This window comes from Malaclemys terrapin, chromosome 8 (genome assembly GCF_027887155.1).
Source record: "Malaclemys terrapin pileata isolate rMalTer1 chromosome 8, rMalTer1.hap1, whole genome shotgun sequence".
NCBI lineage: Eukaryota > Metazoa > Chordata > Testudines > Emydidae > Malaclemys > Malaclemys terrapin.
The window spans coordinates 37,759,399-37,781,400 of NC_071512.1; the positions used below are offsets into that span (position 1 = coordinate 37,759,399).

Genomic DNA, 22,002 nt, shown 5'->3' on the forward strand with positions numbered 1-22,002 from the left:
CTCTGTGTCTTAGCAAATTAACTAACCAGTCTTATTCTCAGATCTATTCTGACCTTATCAATAAGACCGGATAACAAATTTAGAACTAAGTAAAAAGGCCGTGGTAATTTCAAGTGGCATTACAAACTCAGAGGGAAAATCATTTGCTGAATACAAAAAGACAGATTTGAGGGAATTAAAATGTATTTTAATGTTTCTCTGGAGACTATTACAGCAAATACAAAGTAAAATAACTGTACATAAAATATTTGAAATGCCCTTTTAACTAAAAAATACCTTTTAAAATCAATATGAATGTTGATTTTCCTTAGTTAAATCAAGTTTAAATATCATACAGATCAAAATCATTTAGAAAGTAACAAGACTAATTACAATCTTGCAGTATTGAACTCCCAGTTTTAAAAATCTTGCCCATTAACACTGAGAAATGAATTGACCAAGTTTTAGAAACTTCTCTCGGTCGAAACTGAAATAGAACACCTCTTGAAATCAGTGGGAGCCTTGCCTGCATACAGGTGGAATAGGGAATACTTCAGGATTTTGCCTGAAGTAACTTTCATGATAAGTGAAGAGGGTGAGCTCATTTTAAAAATGACTATCTACTTTTTTCATTTTAAGATATTAGGCATCTATTTCCCCCCCCCCCCCAATCATCATCTCCTTATGAGTTCAGAGCTAGATAATGTGCAACAATTAAATTTGCTGGTCTCATGGCAGACTGTTCATCATTTGACACTGTATAAAATTTGATATTACATGGTTATTGTAGTTTGTGACACCTAATTTCTCCCTTCAAAAGTGCTTGCCAAAAGCATAAGGTAATCAGCATCGGATACTATAAATTGCATTGGGATATTTGCTGTAGAAGAGTGGCTGATAATAGCATGCTGAAAGAAGCCCAGAACTGACTTTCATTATTTACTATCACAAACATGATATGGATTAGGGCTCAGGTCCTCAGAGGGATTTAGGCACCTAACTTCTATTTCAGTGGAAGTTAGGCACCTAAATACCTTTGAGAATCTGGGGCTAGGTGACTTCCCTGCAGTGTTAGTGATTTCACATCACATTAATGAAAACAAACCATCCTCTAGAGATAATATTTGTGTCTGATATGAACTGCATGGAATTATGTTGCAGCATTCAAATAATAACCAAAGCAATTTTTGCAGTTCTTACAGGATTGACATGATAGATGCTTTAATAATGTATTAGCAGAATCTGCTAGCATGATGCAATGTTGCATTAGCCCTGGTGCAACAAAGAACAACTGTGACTTTGGAGAAATAGCCAGAAAAGGGAATGTTGAACAAAAACAGGTCAGATGGGAACTATGTAATTTAATCAGTATGCTTGTTTATTCAGTGCTGTGCACATGGAGGAGGCAGGAATCTTACGAGGAGGGCCGGGAGGACCTGAACAGCTGTGGCCAACAGTATCCAGTGCAACACCAGGTTAGGATCAGAGTACTGACATCTATTAATGGGATATTGGGAAATGTGATGGCTCTATTCCCTTAAAGAGAGGAATGATTGTTATTTGAAACATACTTCCCATTGGATCATTCTTAACTTTCTTTCTACTTTGTGTCTCTGAATTAAGTCCCTATGAAACACTCTCTTGAATAAGATAGGTTTCTTTGCTTTATTTATTACCGTCTTTCTCCTTTATTCACTAGCAGGTGCATACTAGAGATGGAATCAAGCCTCAAAATTTGGATCCAGACCTGAATTTATCCAATGTTTTGGGGTGGTCAGACCCAGGAATTTGGTATAGTTCACTAGAGAAGAAGGCCCAGTTGTGAGGTGTGGATCCAGAGCCACATTTCCCCAAAGTTTGGGAGTATTTGGGTTTAGGGTTTTAATTTATCCTCCATTTCTAATGGTCATCAAAATTCCCAACTTTGCAAAAAGAGCCACTCAATTGGGGATGGAGTAAGTAATACAGAACCTCACCAATTCTTACTTCACTATTTTGCAAACTCAGTAATTGTTTTTAAATACCGACAGGTCTCATCCTGCTGTCAGGTAGTTAGGTTTCTTATTACTAAGTGTTCATTCCTTTTATAAATTAAACTGCAGTACATTTACTAGTATGCTATGGAGGGTTATCATAAAACATTTAACTAAACTGCTATTCACTTGTGAAGATAAATAACCAAAATACCTTTTATGATGAAGTATTCTTTTATGATGAAGATTTTTTTCATTATTTACTTGCTGACTCACTAAATCAAAATTCAGTAAGAATCAGCAAAGGGTCTTGTTGATTACTGGAGATAAGCAAATTCACTCAGTTCTTTTGCAGTGAAAGCAATGAATGTATTCTCACATTACATTTTGGGATAGAAAGAATTTCATCATTTAAAATGCCTACAAAGTGTTAGGAAATGGTATTTGGTGCTGCTCAGAAGTTCAGACACCAAGCACTGTATTAAGGAAAAATTTGATAACATGTGGTGTGGAAGCTAAAGCTCTTTCAAAAATAATTGGATAGCTTTCATATTTCTTTGTGGATAGAGAAGCAGAGAGATAGAGAGAAATAGAAATATTATGTGTACATTAAACATTGCTACGATTTCTTTTTATGGTTCAGTTGATTAAATATGCACAAGATTGCATTGCTATGTTACAAATATTTTACTGAACAATTAAGTTAAAAGTTGTATTTGAGAATAAAAATACACATGGTTCATCCAGATGGCAAACAATGAAACTGGAAATAATTCACAGAACAACCTTTTAACCTGCTGACTGATTAAATATGGGAGGATCCTTAAGGCTCCAGCAGGGGCAGAAGGAACTTTCAGGGAAAAAATTAAATTAATTCCTGTGGACTAGATTATCATTTTATGATCTGACCCGGATAAGGTCAGATAGCTGCGCGCCCCAGGAGTAGACCACGAGATGAGTTGTCTCAGAGTCCAAATTCATTCCCAGCTTCAAGGATGGAGTAAGTAACTTCACTCCATTTTGTCAGGAAGTACCCTGTGTGCCTGGGTAGCTACTTGGGTTAGGAATAAGCTGGGGAGAGGAGGTAAAACCAGGACACTTATTACTCCCATTCCCTCTCTCTACTCCCTCCCTGTCCACTTGCGTGTAATGGGGCATTTTGGACAAGTAGCCCCTGCTCTTCCTACCGCAGCCAGAGTCACAGTTTGGGCAGGATCAGGCAAATGAGTAAAGAGGTAGTAAGAACTTGTATCTCCAGCCCCAGGAAGTCTTTCTGCTCTTTGAGAAAACCAGCCTCTTTAAAAGTCCAGGGTAGTTAAAACTGTTTTGAAATCCAGTTTCTGTGGATCAAGTTTCTTGATCCTTCCAAATTACTATTCTTCCTGTGCAAGAAAGAATCTTTTGTTTCCTTTCTGTCTGGCCTTAAGGGTTTAATGACTGCTAAAATAACATAAATGGGACCTTCCTACCATTTGTAAACAGACGATGTGGATTTCATTAGCCTTCAGTAACAAATAGTTTATGCATATAGAAGTGTCATTTAACAGAAAAGGTAAAATTAACACATAACTTTAATACATTACACTTTCAAATATAGTTGTTTATCACAATGGTTTATAATTACAGCTTTGGGTTCCCACACACATTTCCTCTTTCAATTGTTCTACCTCCTTTCCACTGCTCATGTTCATGACTTGTGCCATTTTTCATCAGGTTAAGACACAAAATTATGCTTTTCATTAGATATTTGACCCATTTCAGCCAATTACACTGGATAGAGACAACATATGCAGTTGCTCTTGACATGCCATTTACATCTGAACAGTGCTACACCTGTGTCCAGATAAACTCACAAATTAGCTGCTCATTATCTCTATTTCCATCAACATATGCAGCAGCTGCAGCTCTCCACTTCTAATTAGTATAAAACTGCCTCAAATCCCGCCTCACATACATATGCTTAATGAAGTTGTTTTACTCAATTGATTAATTCCAATTGGTTTGTCACTAAACCATTCATTTAATTTAGCACTCCACAAAAGCCTCGGATAAAATGCTTCAGATTGAAGGAATCAGAAAGTTAATCAATGAGAGCCTCAAAAGATGATGTCATAGGAATGTTCTAAGAAGGATGAACAAGTCAAGTGTTAAATCAGTAAATCCTTAATTCCTAGTTCCTAGCTATACTCAGACACTACATGGTATATCACCAGTTCTATACCTTTCAGGGTAAATCCTGCTGTCACTTACATGGATAAAGCTTCCACTGACTTCAGTAGGAGTTTCACCTATGCAGCTGAGAGCAAAATTTGGCCCATTGTTTTTTGTTCCTTTCACAGGTTCTTCATCACAAAAAAGTGATGAAATCAAGATTTAAGGCTTATGCTCTGTCCCAAACTCACTCTGAGGTGAACAAAAGGTCCAGTGGTCTAAGTTAAGGATACACAATCAGATTCACTTTGGAATTCCTGCCACTTGTGTCATAGTTTTAATGCCATTTAAAGAGAGGTTGTTTTAAAAATTGGTTTCCTTGTTTGAAAAACAAGTTATGAAGCATATTATATTCCTGACAAAGAGCTCTTCCAGCCTCTCAGGTAAGGCGCTGCTCTGTGTATTTGGTAAATATTTTATCTCAGTGGTTTTTCTATGTATTATGACTGAGATTTTCAGAGAAGACATCCAACTCCCATTTCATTAAGCATCCAACTCCCATTTCAATAAGTCTATATGTAGACTTATAATTATTAGACAGTCTATAGGTAGACTTGTTATCTACCTGAATGTTGCAGATCACTTGCTTTAATCATTGCTTCTGGATATTTGAAATTGCATAATGGAGATCCATTTTCATCCCAAAAATTGTTACTTAAAAGAAAGTTAAGGTTGCCAAGTCAAGCACTCAAAAGCATGGAAATGCCAGAATTACATTTGCCTGTGCAACCGTAATTCAGCCTCTTTGTGCATATGCATTATGATACAGAGTGAAATCCTGGCTCCACTGAAGTCAATGGGAAATGTGCCATTGGCTTCAGTGGGGTCAGTATTTTCACCAACCATCTTAGCACTATTTTTCCACAGGAATTCCACCTCATTCACAGCACAGGATGAACCTTGCCCAGAGAATGAATCAGAGCCATGTAGTCAATGAGGCTGTTGTCTGTAGGATGGTTGCTTCATTTGCTACAGATGTTGGAAGATGTTTAGTGCATGAGGCAGGAAACTCCAGAAGAGAAAGGATGGTTATGTGATTAAAGCAACTGAATGCTATGCTGAAGAACTGCATTCTATCCCTGCCTCTGCCACAGTGTTCCTATGTGCTGCTGGGCAAGTTGCTTAAACCAGAATTTTCAGAGGTGGCCACTAATGGTGTACTGTTCATTTCTGAGTGCCCAACTTGAAACACCTGGGGGCTGATTTGCAGGAGTGCTAAATGCTCACAGCTGGAACTGAAGTTGACTGGAGTTCTGTTCTGAACATATATAGTGATATAAAAATGCTAGGAACTTTGAAAAATTAGGCCTTAGGGGCTAACTTCACCAAAGGACTTACGTGTCTAAATCCCAGAATCTCACCCCACCAGGATTCACAAATCCCCGGTTCAGCTGCCCTCAAGCCCTGTCGATGCCTAAACTCACTTGGTGCCTACATTTTTGCAGTGAAAGTTCCTAAATCCCTATGTTTTGGCCTCTGAGCATGCACACTGCAGCCCCATACCAGGCATATGGATGGTTAAGCCCCAGAACGAGTCATGAACTGGGGAAAGATAGGCATTTCTCTGCCTTAGTTACCTGTGGGGCCCAATGAGATAGGTGAATTTTGAGCTCGCCTACTTGATCAGATCCCTATAGATGAACTTACACAAAATGGCCAGGGGGAGGAGGCCCTCCCTCATAACTTTTAGCCCAGTGTTTAGAATACTCACCTGGGATGTGGGAGACCCTTGGTTCAAGTCCCCACCTCAGGGAGGGAAGGAATTTGAATAGGGATTTGCCACATCTCTGGTGAATGCTCCAGCTACCAGGCTTACAGAGTCATTCTCATGCTCGCTTTCTCTCTGTGGTCTAATGATTCTTTCCTTATTTATCCAGTGGAACAGCTTCAACAAGGTGACCGAGGGAGCTATGCATCACAATATCCCAGAGCTCCATGGTTAGGGCACTCACCTGGGAGGTAGCAGAATCCTGTTCAGCTCCCTTCTCACCCTCAGCTACAGGTGGGAACTTGAACCAGTGGTCTCCAACATCCCAAGTGAGTACTCTAACCACTGGGCTACAAGTTATGAGAGAGTGCTGCCTGCAGCTACTTCTTTCTAATATGGAGTATTGCCTAATGCTAAGAGAAGCCTTTGTAGTTGAAAATCCAAAGCAGGGGGAGGCACCTCCCTGCAGCCTGGACTTAGGTGCTTATCTCTAAGAGAGGGGGCTTTCCACACACTCCTCAGCTTGGCATATCCTATTGGCTATCTTAAGTGAGGAGCCAGCTAGCATGCTGACTTTTGTGAATCCTATTCTAAGGCCCTTGTGCCTAGGCACCAAACTGAGGCTTTGTGAATCCCAATGTTTTTTAGAAGCCTATAAGTTAGGGGTGACTACACTCAATTTCTTTATGAATCTAGCCATGGCTGTCTTAAATTGGATGCCCAAAATTGGTGGATACTAAACAAATATGTCCTTAATTGCTCCTCACCTCAGTTTCCCTCTATAAAATGTGGGATGATAATACCAGTGTATCTCATAGGGGGGCTATAAAGATAAATTCATCAATGTTTGTAAAGCACTCAGATGCTATACTGATGAATGTCCATGATGAGAAAACCTATGTGGATATTAATTCTGTATTCAATGTAGGATTTAAATGGAGTAGAGTAAATAAAGCATGGGGCCATATACTGAATGATAACTGTGAACAGAAATATTGAATGGCTTCCCATGTAGTGAGCACTGTTCATCCTGTGCCCTGAATGAGGCAAGGAATCTATGGAAAAAATAGCGTATGATCATGTAATTAAGAACTGTGGGTGAAATACTGGCCCCATTGAAATCAAGTGCAAAGCTCCCATTGACTTCAGTGGAGCCAGGATTTCACTCTGTATCATAATGGATATGCACAAAATGGCTGAATTAAGGTAGGGTGACCAGACAGCAAGTGTGAAAAATCGGGACAATGGGTGTGTGTGTGGGGGTAATAGGAGCCTATATAAGAAAAAGACCCCAAAATCGGGACTGTCCCTATAAAATCGGGACATCTGGTCACCCTAGAATTAAGGTGGCATGTGAGATGAATCCTGAGATTTCCTAACTTTTGAGTGTTTGACTTTGCAACTTTAATGTTCTTTTAACATTGGCTTCTTAATGTAATTTCTCACATTTTTTAAAGAAAGCAAATTGAAAAAAAATAGAAATTCTGTAGTGTGGAACCATATTGACCCCAACATGAGTCATCAGCAGGACTGGGACCTTTAGATCCACAGCACAGACCTTTGCTACCATTTGAGCTAGCTGAGTAACTGGTAGCAGTAATACATTGTTATCCCCTAAGTGGATTAGCCAGTAGCGGGGGAAGAGAGAGACAATTTACCAGGGACTTTAAGAGCTATTTATTGACAGCAGATGAATGTTGAGACTTGGGAATCTGGGTTCAGTGCTAGATTATGGAGGGGAGTGTAACCTAGTGATTATAAACCCTTCTGCTTCTGTCCCTGCAATCCTGACCCCTTCTACTCTTGTTCTCTCCAGTCTGTCCCTGTTTCAATCTTCTCCACTTTAGCTCCTGTCCCAGTCTTCTTTACTCTCACTGGCTTCTATCTCATTCTCTTTGCCTCTGTTTTTCTCTTCTCCCCACTGGTTCCTGTTTCAGTCCTCCCCCTCCTTCTCCCTGCATTCCTGGCAGGCAATTTCCTTCTCCATGTTGTCTGGGCACCAGCAAGAGGAGTATGGGAGCATAGGAGAGACAATCTCCTTATTCTCAGTTCCAGTGCATGGTGTCACAGCAGGGAATGTCCTGCTCAGCCCCTGCAGCAGTGGGATGGAACTTATTCCATCACCCTGTGGGGATGATGCATGCACAGTCCAGTTGGAACACAAGTGTTATGTGAGACTAGAACATGCTCAACGCAGATGCAATCCTCAGAGAATTTAGCTGCCAGCCTCCAACAACCCTCCCTACTGAGCATGTGTGAACTCAGGGCCAGCTCTAGGCACCAGCAAAACAAGCTGGTGCTTGGGGTGGCACATTTTTAGGGGCAGCGTGGCCGGCGCCAGAATGCCGCCCCTAAAAATGTGCCCCGGCCGCCCTAGCTCACCTCCACTGCTGCTGCCATGGCGTGCGAAACAGCTGATTCGCGCGCCGCTGCTCCCCCTCCCTCCCAGGCTTGAGAGCCTGGGAGGGAGGGGGAGCAGCGGCGCGCAAATCAGCTGTTTCGCGTGCCGCGGCGGCTCGGGATCTCCCCCTCCCTCCCAGGCTCTCAAACCTGGGAAGGAGGGGGAGATCCCGAGCGGCCGTTTCACGCGCCGCTGCTCCCCCCTCCCTCCCAGGCTTGGAAGCCTGGGAGGGAGGGGAAGAAGCGGCGGCCGCGCCGCGGCCACTTGGAGTCTTCCCCTCCCAGGCTCACAAACCTGGGATGGGGGGAGACTCTGAGTGGCCGTAGCGCAGGCGTCGCTTCTCCCCCTCCCTCCCTCCTAGGCTTGAGAGTCTGGGGGGAGGAGGCAGGGCTGGGGATTTGGGGAAGGGGCGGAGTTGAGGCGGGGCCGGGGGTGGGGTAATTAAAGAGGGGGGGGGCGGCCAAAATTGTTTTTGCTTTGGGCGGCAAAAATCCTAGAGCCGGCCCTGTGTGAACTGCAATTTTCAGAGGCTCATAGCCTCCAAATTTGGGTAGATCTTCACAAGGATAGCAAAGGACACATCCCTGACACTCAGGCGGTGCTCCTGCCAAATTTCAAGTCCCTGCTCAAAGCAGGGAGGTGCTAGAGCTTCATAATGGAACAGTTGTAAAAAATTTTAATATGGGCAAAAATGTATTTTTAACTAATTTTATTCTCAGAAATGTCTGGACCAATTTTGCTGAAATGTTTCAAAACATGTGTCCAGCATGGGAAATTTCAGCCAAAATAGTTAAAATTTGGCAAAGTTGTAACCAACTGAAAATAGGATCTTATGATGGAAAGTATTATGCACCTTAAATATTAATGTCAATACCAGCTGTGCTTGTAATAGACCATGCTGGTTTTGAAGAATTAAGTCCAATACAGTATATTGTGCACATACACAGTAATGCTGTTCTATGACTAAAGAGAAAAGAAGTTCTAAGACACTATGAAATATATAAACAGCAGCTGGAACAGAGAAGGAGAGCTCTGAAAATGGCAATCAGAAAACCTAGGAGAGGATATATACTCTATTAATCTATTTCTGCAGTCTTTATGCTGAGTAGATCAGTTTTAGGTGATGTTGACTAGTTTATAAGAAAGTCTTGCATGCTAAATACAGCTGATAGAGATCTTAATCCTACTGATAAAAGTTGCAGAAATAGAATGAGTTATAAATACTGGAACAAAAATAAACAATTAAAAACATCTGCAAACATGACAAATAAGCATTAAAATGGTCTAATCTGAAAAGCAATGGAAGCCTTTATATGATATTTGTAATGGTGGTACTGGATGGGAGATAGAGTGCTGAGAATGGGATGATTGCCCGGGAAATTGTGAAGAGAGAAATGAAGATGGGATGATGATAAGGGGCCTGGGAAAGGTGACAGAGAGCAGAGAGATAGCACTGAGCACTTAATAGATTTTAAGGCCAGAAGGAACCATTACGAGGCCATGGGATGTCACCCAGTGGTTCTTGCATCCAGCTCATAATTTCTGGTTGAACAAGAGCAAATCTTTCAGAAAGATATCCAGTCTTGATTTAAAGACTTCAAGTGATGGAATGAGATGAGAGGGGCCAAGTCAAAGGGGCATGGGGTAATGAGGCAGGGTTGGTAGAAGATGTAAAAAGGGTTGAGAGCCCTGAGAATGGGGTTATAGAAACCCTGGGAAAAGAGAACAGAAACCACTGAGAATGGGATGACTGAGTGCCTTAAAAATGGGGCATTGAGTACCCAGAATGGGATCAGGATGGCCCTCTATTGGAGTGGGATAATAGAAGCCTTAGGATAGGGGACAGAGAACACTGAAAATGGGATTATAGAGGCTCTGGAGAGAGCCCTGAGAATAAGTTATTAGAGATCCTGGGAAAGGGAGGCTGAAAGCCATGGTAATAGTTAATGGGCTTCTGGGAAAGAGGATACAGAGCCCTGCTGAGGCTGGCTTCAGGTAATATAATTTCCATTTGAAAAATACAATTTGATCTGTCCAAATGTTTGAATCCATTTAGCATCTCTACAGAAGGGAATGAATGATTTTTTCCAGTTTGACCCTTTTACTCTTACATCAGACACAGCTCTTGAAATTCAAAAGGCATAATGCTCCAATAGCTGCTCACTGGGATGCCATGATATTGTCATGGGGATCTTAGTTCGTGAGATTTTTTTTTTTTTATTTCATTTTAAAGTGCAAGAGTCAAAGCAGATGGTTTGTATGATTGGGACAGGCTCTTGCCTTTCACTTACCTTGTTCCCATGGATATGTATTGTGATCCTAAATGGGGGATGTTTTCTTCCCAGTTGCAGTAGTGGGCTTTCCCTCTCCTCCCTCAAATGATCTCCCTTAGCTAAGGAAGGAAGGCTTGATACTACTCTCTTTGGACTCCATTGGTGTCATGCCTAGGTCAGCCACAGATATCACTGTAGCTGTGCCTCCGTGGGTCACAACTGAGAATACCAAATTCAGGACAAACTGCTGAGAAATAGGGCAGATACACCCCAAAATTGGAGGTTATTCTCCCATGAGATATACCAAACCAGCAACAAAAGTAAACTTCTGTTTCACCACACTGGCTAACAAAAAGTCATGAAAGCAGTTTCCTTAGGCATTCCAATCCTTGTATCATCACCAAAAACATTAGACTTAGAGATGAGTGGTTCTTTAAAACCAATTGCATCAAATGAAAGGTTCTTCTAATCTCAAAGGACCAGCCACACACCCAGGTCAATATACAACTCAGATCTTACCCAAAAATCACGCTGTTGCCAATCCTGTAGTATCTAAAATCTAAAGGTTTATTTATAAAAAGAAAGAAAGAAAATTGTTTAAAGGAATCAAATACATACAGTCATTGCAAAGTTATTGGTTCAGACTTGTAGCAGTGATGGAATAAACTGCTGGCTTAAATCAAGTCTCTGCTTGCTTCCAAATCATTGGAAGGACCTCAGTCCTTTGGTTATAATGCCCTCATTAGTATAAGTTCATAGTCCAGAGGTTTGAGCGGGAAAGAGGCAAAATAGAGATATTTCCAGGGCCTTTTATAGCTTCTGCCATGTGGAGGGAAACCCATTGTTCTCACTGTGGAAAATTACAGTAACAAGATGGTTTGAAGTCACATGGGCAAGTCACATGTCTGTGTATGATTTTGCCTAGTCATAGTAGAAGTCATACCTCAAAAAGCACGTTCACAGGAAAGTCCATTCAGGGTAGGTGGGCATCTTCCATTGTGAGTTAAATGTTCTTTTCATGGGGCACTCAATTTGAATAGTCCCTAAATAAGGCTAAATACCTTATGGGCGCTACCCAGGAGCAAACATTTTGAAATCCAGGTATAAAGCCAACAGTCATAACTTCAAATACAAAAATGATACATGCATACAAATAACATAATCATATTCAACAAATCATAACCTTTCCATAGACACCTTACTTGACAACCTTTTTACAAGATTTGTCACAAATATATAATAGTGGTTGCAACAATGATCTATATGGTCATATTTTAATCAGATAACAACACAGTCACTTAAGAGAAACACAGGAGCTGAGGGTGCTGCCTCTGCAATGCTCCTGCTGGCCCACAAAAGACTAGAGATGGAAATCAAATCTGGGTCTCATATGGTGGTGCAGTGCATTACATCTCTATTTTAATATAAATAAACCACTGTGACCATCTCACCTGTGAAACCCTTCCTCAGATCCCATTTCTGAGTCTCATCACTGGCTCCTTGAATTAAATTCAAGTTTGTTGCTCTTCAAGATCATGTGGTCTTACCCATGCCTTCATGTCTGCCCTCATTACTGTGTACACCAGGGATCGGCAACCTTTGGCACATGGCCCGCCAGGGAAAGCACCCTAGCTGGCCGGGCCGGTTTGTTTACCTGCCGCGTCCGCAGGTTTGGCCGATCAAGGCTCCCACTAGCCGTGGTTCGCCACTCCAGGCCAATGGGGGCTGTGGGAAGCGGGGCGGGCTGAGGGAGCTGCGATTGGCCGAACCTGCAGACGCGGCAGGTAAACAAACCAGCCTGGCCCGCCAGGGTGCTTTCCTTGGCAGGTCGTATGCCAAAGGTTGCTGATCCCTGGTGTACACTTTCTCACTCCTGGTGCATCTACCAGTTTTCTATGCATACTACTTCCTTTGTTTGCATTTTTTGCCTTCTTTCATGCTACCCCGTACATTTTGAACAGCCTCCCGCCTCTGGCCTGCCAAGTATTCATCTTTCTTCTCTTCCTGTTCTTCCTTAAAACCCATTTCTCTCATGAACCCTCCCTACTCTGATTTCCTCTCTGTAGGACTCTCCATGATCTCCTCTATCTGAATTGTTGTCCCGAAAGTATTGGAAATGAGGTCACCAGCATGGCCACACATGACCTTTGCAATATTTCACATTGAGCTAAGAGTCTGCTGTGATAAGTGCTTCCCATTTCTAACAGCCATATGGAAGGTGGAGAAGACTAAGAATTTCAGGTCTTCTTTGCTCTGAACGAAAACATTTTGAAATCAAAAAGATTTTCAAAACCTATGCTAGAAACAATTAAATATGTATACTGTAGCTGCAATATGACAGCCCAGCTATTTTTTTTAAATGCCAATGATCTTTCTGACTGGAAGCACATATGTAGTTTACAAGATGCAAATTGCTGCTGAACCTTTTGGTGCAGCTCTCAGTATTTGCAGCTAAGACTCAATAATTGATTGCAATAATTTATGCTTTCTTCAGCGGAATGGTGACCCTGTGCCTCCATCACATTCAGTGAAGTGGGGAAAAATACACTCTATTATGCAGAGATTGTAGTCACCACATATTTAATACTGAAGGCAAGTATACATTTGATTTTGGACCCACCCTCAACTTCAATAAAACCCAACCAATCTACCCAAAATTACGTGCGTGATTTTAGGGTTAATTTTTTTTTCTGGAAAGTGCAAGATAAATCAGACAATGTACTTGGGAGCTATTGTGGTTCAAAAATGAGGTCATCATACTTCTTGAACATTTACAAGGATCCTGGGACAGGGGTTGGGGGGTTGGGTGGAGAAGGGGCTCATCATGACTCAGATTTGTTTTAATCTGTCTTGATGAGGGCTGGTGTAATTGAGTAGGTTTTTTGTTTTGTTTTTGAGGGGGGAGGATGTTCTTAGAAAAGTTATGCTGTTATTCATAGCAATGTTATGCATACCTAGTCTCTGGGAAATTTTTAATTTCATCTGCTAGAAGCCCTGGCATCCATTTGTGAGCTTCCCAAAGTATGCAAAAGGCCCACGTGCACTTCATGACCTCCACATAAGACATCTGTTCTGATGCAAGCTTCCCTAAGGCCCACATCCGAGCAATTGCTCTATGTTGAGATGCTAAATGCACATAACACTGGAGGCCTGTACACTTAAATCCCATGAAAGCCTAGAGGAGGAGGAGATGGTGGCTTTCTTGAGGTTATTGAAGAACAAGCAAAGGCTCTGAGCTTATCTTATTCTAGACCCATCTTTGCTACTGAATGGACAGAACAGTATATGGCATTTTACAACCATTAGTGAGATCTCAGAGCACCTCTGTCAGTCAGGCAGACATCGTCTGTTTCTGAGAGAGAAACAGAATCAGGAAAGTTTAAGTGACTTGCTCATGGTCATATGAAATTAGAGCCCAGATCTCCTTACTACCAGTTCTGTGCTTAATTCACTAGACCATAGAACATGACCCCTCTCCCTCCCAAGTCCTTCCGATCTATTTAACCTCTCTATGTATCATTTTTATTATTTACCATATAGGGAGCATTGTGGTGATAACACTTACTTACCTATCTCATAGGGGTACCTACTTTATGGCCCTCTTGGTTAAGGCACAGCCAACACTCTGTTCACAGGTACTTACTGTCTCAAGGAGGTGGAGGGGGAATGATTCGCTTCACTACAGACATGTGGATCACCTGTCAGACAACTGCCACAATTTGTGACAGTGAACCCACTTGGTCACTTTTAGGGGAGGAAACTTGGTCAGGGGAAGAGGGTTGGTAGTGCAGCAAGTTCCAGCCAGATTTCACATGGGGCCTGTGCAGTTTCCAGAAATCACGTACTGTGTGTATGTGACCCTGCTTTGAAAAGGGAGTCAATCAAAGCACACTAAGAAACTGTTAGTGTGAAACAGCAGGTTCCACACACACACTGTGCGGCAGGCTAGCATGGGATAGTATTGCACCTCAGCTTGCCATGAACTAATGGTTCATCTCAACAAGCCATAAGTGTGCCACAAATGGAGACAGATAATAAAGGAGTGGCTGACAAGTTTCCTGGAGCTCATGGCCTCAGAAAATGAGCCCAGTGAGGTGTGTGCAGTCCAGGGTTGCCTTGGAAAAATTGAGAGTGTATCTACACTGCAATCATGAGTGTGATTGCAACTGGTGTAGACATACCTGAGCTAGTAGTTCAGGTACCAGAGCAGTGAATCTCTGTTAGTGCACGTTTCAGCATGGCCTAACGATGCATGGAATTACCCAGTGTTCCTTACTCGGTGCCCAAGCTCACTAGATTGAAGCTCCATGATTGCGGTGTAGACATACCCTAAAATCCAAAAGGCCAAATTCAGAATGGAAACTAAGTGAGCCTATGAAAGATTAAGGAAGTTTAGAGGGTGTCTAAATCAGTGTAACCTACACTTTCTTCTAGCCCCTCAGCATGTATGTTTCTCCAGCTTATCCTTCTCCTAGACTTACTGAGACTCCCTTGGATCTAACTACTTATTCAGAACCCTTACATTCAAAGAACCAATTTCAGAGGTGATGTGCAATTCAGATCCCTTACATTAAACACCCACCATGTCAATGTCTAAGGGAGCCTAATTTACACACTGAGGGGCTAGGAGAAGGTATAAGCTAATGTAACTCCCCACCCTCCTTTAACTTACATTTTCTTATATCTTCTTCTGGCTCCTCAGTATGTGAATTACAGTGGATGCACTTAAAATATTTTTCTGTTTTGATAGACATTACCAACTCTATTATTCATTGTAAGTATAAGGAGTCTCTCTCAAACTGGTGGAATAACAGCCTTATTTGTCTGAAAGTGCTTGACTTTAATATTTGTTATTATTATTATTAATTATATACATTACACCCAGATGTTTGCAAGGCATCTCAAAAAGCAAATAGTCAAGCAAGGTCCCCATGCTGAGGAACTTGAAATCTGGATTTTAGATCTGACACAAGTGAGGGAGAGAACAAATAAGAAGAGGGCAGAGTAGGGGAGGACAACTCTTACAAAAAGATCACCCAGTGACTCAGTTGTTTCACTTACATTTCTCAGTGGGTAATTTCATTACAAATCTGTTCTAATTTTCAAAGCCAAGCAGGTTTGTACTTGGCTGGGTGATTTCTGCTTAGTACAGGGGTGGGCAAACTTTTTGGCCCGAGGGCCATATCGGGGTTGTGCAACTGTATGGAGGGCCGGGTAGGGAAGGCTGTGCCTCCCCAAACAGCCTGGACCCTGCCTCCTATCCACCCCCTCCCACTTCCCACACCCTGACTGCCCCCCTCAGAACTTCCAACCCATCCAACCCTCTCTGCTCCTTGTCCTCTGACCACCCCCTCCCAGGACCCCCGCCCCCTATCCAACCCCCCTGCTCCCTGTCTCCTGACTGCCTGGACTCCTGTCCACACCCCCGCCCCCTGACAGCCCCCCCGGGACTCCCACCCCCTATCCAACCCCCCTCTTCTGCTCATCCCCTGACCATCCCCTCCCGGGACTCTTCGTCCCTAACTGCCCCCTTGGATCCCACCCCCTTATGCAACCCCCCTCCCCTGACTGTCCTCCCAACCCCTATTCACATCCTCGCCCCCTGACAGGCCTCCTGGGACTCCCACTCCCAACCCTCCCTGTTCCCCATTCCCTGACCACCGCCCCCCAGAACCTCCGCCCCATCCATCCACCCCCTCCTCCCTGACTGCCCCCCAGATTCCCCCGGTCCCTTACCCAACCTCCCTGCCCCCTCATCATCAGCAGGAGCTTGCATCCGTGACACCCAGCCAGAACCAGCAGCACTCCCCACGCTGCCCAGCGGGAGCAGCGGGCCAGAATGCGGCCTGCGTGACTGCAGGGGAAGGGGGGACAGCGGGGGAGGGGCCGGGGACTAGGCTCCCTGTCCGGGAGCTCAGGGGCCAGGCCGGGCAGTCCCGTGGGCTGGATGTGGCCCGCCGGCTGTAGTTTGCCCACGTCTGGCTTAGTATCTAGGTTTGCTGCTTTTCTCTGATAATAATGGCAACACCCAATGATTTATGTATTTAATGCATGCCTAATGGTAATACTCTGCATTTATGCAGAAGACATGAATTTGTTTCCCCCGCCTGTTATTTCCCTAAGGCTTCAGTAAGTAAAAGAAACAATCCCTATCCTGCAGTTTTACTACCTTGGATTGTGATCATGTCAGATCTTATAAGCTAAGCAAGGATTTGCCTGGCCAGTACTTGGATGGAGTGTGTGGAATTTACATCTTTTTTGCATGAGACTGCAGCTTCCATTTTGTCTCTGACTGTGCTCCTTCTTTCTTCCTAGCTATGTTTCTGCTTTCACCAACTTACTTACTTATTTACTCCTTAATAGACTTCAGAAATTGTTTTTTGAAAAGGAAATTATATTAAAATATATGTTAATTCAACATTTTGGTGTTCCGATTCCCAGAGGAATCTTAACTCTGTATGTACATACATGTGATTCATTACCAGTGTGACATGTCTTTCAGCAAATAAAATAATATAATGGAAAAGTATTGTGACATTTTCAATAACTGTATATGTATGTACATATGTAGCCTTTCGCATTACTGCATATAGATTGTGTGATCATTCATGAAAAACTGTATAATAATAGACACATGTGAGGGGACAGAACTAAGGTATTATTTTGGTGGTGGTTGTTGTTATTGTTGTATAGTGGTACCTAGCAGCTCTGACTAAAAGGTTGGGGATCCATTGTACTCAGCAGTACAAGTAGAGTTTGTGGTAGAGCTGGGAATTGAATCCAGCTCAGTGTTTTTAAACACAAGACCAAATTTCCTTTCTAAGAGATGCCAAGTACCCCTTGGATGGCACTGAAGCCTTAACTCTCATTGAATTGCATGAGAGATACAAAGGGAGCTCAGCACCTCCCAGGATTGAGCCGTAAATTTATTCTGGGAACTTTGTGGCAGATCATCTGCCCTGTTCCATCCCTTCGGTGCCCAATGTGGCCCCATCACTTTGCTAAGGAGTACCTAGCGGGATTAGACCCAGTGTAGATGGCTCCTATGTTACTTACCCCCAGAGACCCTAGAGTCAGGACATGTTACGAGCAGCAAGGAGACATGGCTGGAGCCACAAGCAAATGGCCATTTGGGAATTGTTTCCAGATAGCACATGTTAAAACAGCTATGAGGATGCTCTAGCTTGCACCAGGGTCAGGGATGGACAGAGAATCAGAGATCTGAAACTATCTCCTTGATGTTCTCCCTCCCCATCGTCTCACTGAGACCAGCAGAAACTTGGTGCAGTAGGGAACCTGGCCCTTTAACTCAAAATTTCCTGAGCATTGTGTGAATAAAATCTCAGCGTCTATGTTTCACTGTGCTGCTTTTCAGACACTACATAAACATTGTCAGGCCTTCAGCAATACAGAAGCTCTTATTTAAAGAGAAGGGCAAAGGCTCCTTCATATTCCTGTTGTCCATTATGTTTCTCGATTTAACAACCTTCCTAAGCCTCTTAACATCCTTCCATTCAAGCGGGACAGGGTAGGGTAGAGCAGAACAAGGAGTGCTGCTGCAGTGCTCTTTCTCTTTATCTAGCACATATCCTGATTATTTACATAACACTGACCTAGCAATGCTGCATTGACTGTGAGGTCTTTAAACTCCCAGCCATTCAGTCATTACTTGTGTGCACTCAGAGGGTGGAATGAAGGATGTAGAACAGTAATAACAGCATTCAAAGGCATCCCCTTCGTTATGGGGATTTAATTCTCAGAAAATCGAGGCTCTGGCTATGGAGGGAATAAGAGTCTGAGTGCAGCTTCTATGTTGTCTTATATAATTATATTCACCCATCCCTAAAAGAATTCCCTTATAGTACACACACACAGCCAAGAAGGGAAATGGGTTGAGTAGAGGGGAAAAGCCCTCATGGCTGTTGTAGAGATTGTCTCTCTATTTTTATATTGAAAAAAATTGTGAGCTATTTCTACAAGTGCAGGTAGGTGAGAATAATCCCTGAAGAGACAAGGGAGAGTTGGAATGACCTCTGGTAGTTATTGCTCAGCCTCTTTTCCCCATCTCAATGTTCAAAGCTTACCAGATTCAGAACCCGATAGCAGACTAAAAGCAAAACTGTGAACAACTTCATCTTATCCCACACCCGACACTGCCAGGGAGGCTGCAGCTAAAAGTGAATTCATTGGCTAAGCTTTGAACAATATAACATTTCATTGCTTGTATTTTGATCCAGTTTGTTGCTAGGGGAAGATGAAGCGCTTCATTAATTATCACTAGCAGCCTAGTTCTGCTTTGCATGGTTTGTTTTTCATCTCTGAGAAAGGAGCAGGTTTGATTTTCACAAGGAAAAACCAAACTATATTCCCTAAGAGGCAAACCCTGCATCTCTGACTGCACAGGCTTCCCTGGCACAGCAGCAGAAACAATTGATATTCTGTTGCAAAAAGAGAAGCAGGATCTGAGGGGGCTGTGAAGGGGGTCAAATTAGGGCTGGCTCTAGGCACCAGCAAAGCAAGCAGTTGCTTGGGGTGGCAGATTTGCAAGGGACGCAAGAATCCAGCATGGGAGCAGAGAACCAACAGGGGGCCCTGGGAGCTGTAGTTCCTTGGTTAGCTCCCTGCCTATAGAGTCAGCCCTGGAGCAGGGAAAGAACTACATTTCCCAGCATTCCTTTGGCCACTAGCAACAGGGAAGGAGTATGGAACTGAAATCTGCAGCTTGCTGTGAATGGTAGGAACAGAGCCAACTCTAGGTTTTTTCCCACCCCCGCACCCCCCAACCTCTGTATTGTCCCAGCCCTGGGCTCTCCCACGCCCACACCCCCTGCTGCCCCAGCTCTGGCCCCCACCTGCACCCTCCTGCTGCCCCAGCCCTGGGCTCTCCCCCGCCCACACCCCCTGCAGCCCTAGCTCTGGCCCCCACCTGCACTCCCCTGCTCCCCCAGCCCTGGGCTCTCCCCCCACCCGCACCTCCTGCTGCCCCAGTCCTGGGCTCTCTCCTCCCCCCACCCCCGGCCACCCCAGCTCTGGTCCCCTCCTGCCACCCCAGCCCTGGACTCTCCCCCGCCCACACCCCCTGCAGCCCCAGCTCTGGCCCCCACCTGCACTCCCCTGCTCCCCCAGCCCTGGGCTCTCCCCCAAAGAAGGAATTGGGGGGGCCTAAATGGACAGTGCACCTCTCTATCTGAACGCTAGCAAGGGAGGTATGTGGATCCCACTAGAATTTAAAATGAAAAGTAAGGGAGCGGGGAGGCTCTGGACCTGGGCAGCTTTAGATACAGTACCAGGCACTTAGGAGGATTTCCACTTCTGAGCCATGGAAGCAGAAATTGACTTTTCCTTTCCAGATATAGCTAATATTCAGAAAGAGAATCTAGCACCTGCCTTCCAGATTTGAACACCCTCAAAATCAGGAGTGCTCAAGCTCAATTTGGGCAGCTGTTACTTCATTTCCCCCAAATCAAATATACTGATCCACTGTAACTTGCTGTAGAAAAAGTAGAATAAATTGAGCAAGAAATGCTTCCCAGTGGTTATTAGGACTGGAATTGCTATTTTCAACAGCCATTGCTTTTTTTTTTTTTTTTTTTTAAGTTTTATTTGTTTAAAAGGAAGACCATGATAGTGCATTCCCCATAGAAACAAAGAATGGAACAAAAGAATAATAAAGGCACCTCAACTTTTCCTCATTTATGTAGGACAGTCTTATAATATGCATCCAGCTATTCTCCAGTCACACAAGCTGAAAACTGTTCCACTTTACTGCAGTTCTGTAACCATATGGGAACCAATCCTGTCTGTGTTCTGTGCACATCCAAAATTCCTGCTGAATGACCCACCCTGGGAGCGAGTTACCAGTGATCCAGGGCTGGGGCGGCAGGAGGGTGCAATTGCGGGGGGAGGGGGAGAGCCCAGGGCTGGGGTGGGGGGCAGCAAAAAACCTAGAGCCGGCCCTGGTTCAAATTCCATGTCCTGTGCAGAGCTCAGCACCATAGGGGCGCCCTATGCTAGAGCATAAAGAGCTTGGTTGCATGAAAGTCTGGGAGTGGGGACAGATGATTCATTGCTGTGTGGATGTTCCCATCCTCCCCCCATGGGAGCAGTGTTTTTCCCTCAGTGCATCTCTCCAGTTCAGCCACTAGAGCTGGATGCTGGGCCAGTGCTTTGTTCATAAGTTACACATCCTTTGCCCATAATTGCACCTTGAGTTCCCAGATCAGATGTATAAAAACTGGCTTGCTTTTAAGCTTTGAAAAAGAAATACTCAATTAGTTTCTTATATTTTATTCACAAGTGGTGGACTAGGGTCTCTAAACAAGCTTAGCAAGTTTCTGAGATCCAGACTTTCACACATGATAATCTACTGAAGCTGTCTCCCATTCTCCCATTCAAGCAGGCACCCTGCCTGCCCAGCTATCAGTGTTATATTTAAAACTTGGTTCCTTTTTAAATATCCCAAAATTAACCAGTTTTTATAAGCTGACCCCCCCAAGATGGATACGTAAAAATGGAAATTTTTTGTAACCCATTCATAAGCCGATCCTATAATTCAGGGGTTGGCAAACTTTGGCCCCCGGGCCATCAGGATAAACCGCTGGCTGGCCGAGACGGTTTGTTTACCTCAAGTGTCTGCAGGCATGGAGTAAGTAAACAAAATGTCCCAGCCTGGCAGAGGTTTACCCTGACGGGCCGGGACAGCAACTGGTGGGGAAATTGGGGGATGGAGGGGAAGCTGGGGGTCAGGGGAGTAACTCCTGTGACAACCCCCCACATGACCCCATCCCTAGCCTGGGACCCCCACACTCTCCACATCCTATCCCTTCCCACCTTAGCTGGGGCGGGCCAGGGTAGGATGTCTCTGGCCTGGCCAGAGCTGCTCCGGCAGGCTGGGCGGCACGGTCGCAGCCTGCTCCGGCGGGCTTAGACCGGGCGGCACAGCCGCAGCCTGCCAGCCCCAGAGCTACAGCTGCTTCAGACGCTGGGGGGAGAGCAGTGTGGCCAGAAGCGGAGAGACTTTGGCCCTGCCTCTTCCCTTCTGGCTCTGCTGGCTGTGCTGCCTCTCCTTGCCCCCTCTGTTGGGGAGGGGAGGGGCTGTGTCCCACCTCTCCCTCTTTCTATACCTGTTCATAAGCCGACCCCCTTCTCTGATGCTTCCCTTTTTACTAAAAAAAATTGGCTTATGAACGAGTATATACGGTAATCAGTTGAAACCAGGATCTGGGCTTTAAAATAAGCACCAAGTATCACAAGATTCACAGTAAAATCACAAGATTTAGTAACAGTGTTATTGAGTGAAAAATAACAGATGATACACTTTAAAAACTCACATTATATTATTTGAAAAATGAGTAATGAAATGACCCATCCGAAGCCTTCATTTGAGACACTGCCTGCAAACGCTAATATAATACATTTATTTATAAAATATCCAAACTGGAATTAACAAGAAGTATG

General features: G+C 43.9%; 1 protein-coding gene across 9 annotated transcripts in view; it reads left to right on the forward strand.

Annotated features, from left to right (window-relative positions):
• The window catches only part of LOC128841801 (protocadherin alpha-C2-like), a 323,141-nt gene that overhangs the window by 228,151 nt on the left and 72,988 nt on the right, over positions 1-22,002 (forward strand). For all 9 annotated transcript variants that reach the window (XM_054037229.1, XM_054037225.1, XM_054037226.1 and 6 more), the window contains exon 3: positions 1,366-1,454. In XM_054037229.1, the coding sequence (XP_053893204.1) occupies positions 1,366-1,454 (89 nt within the window). The remainder of the gene's footprint in view (positions 1-1,365; positions 1,455-22,002) is intronic.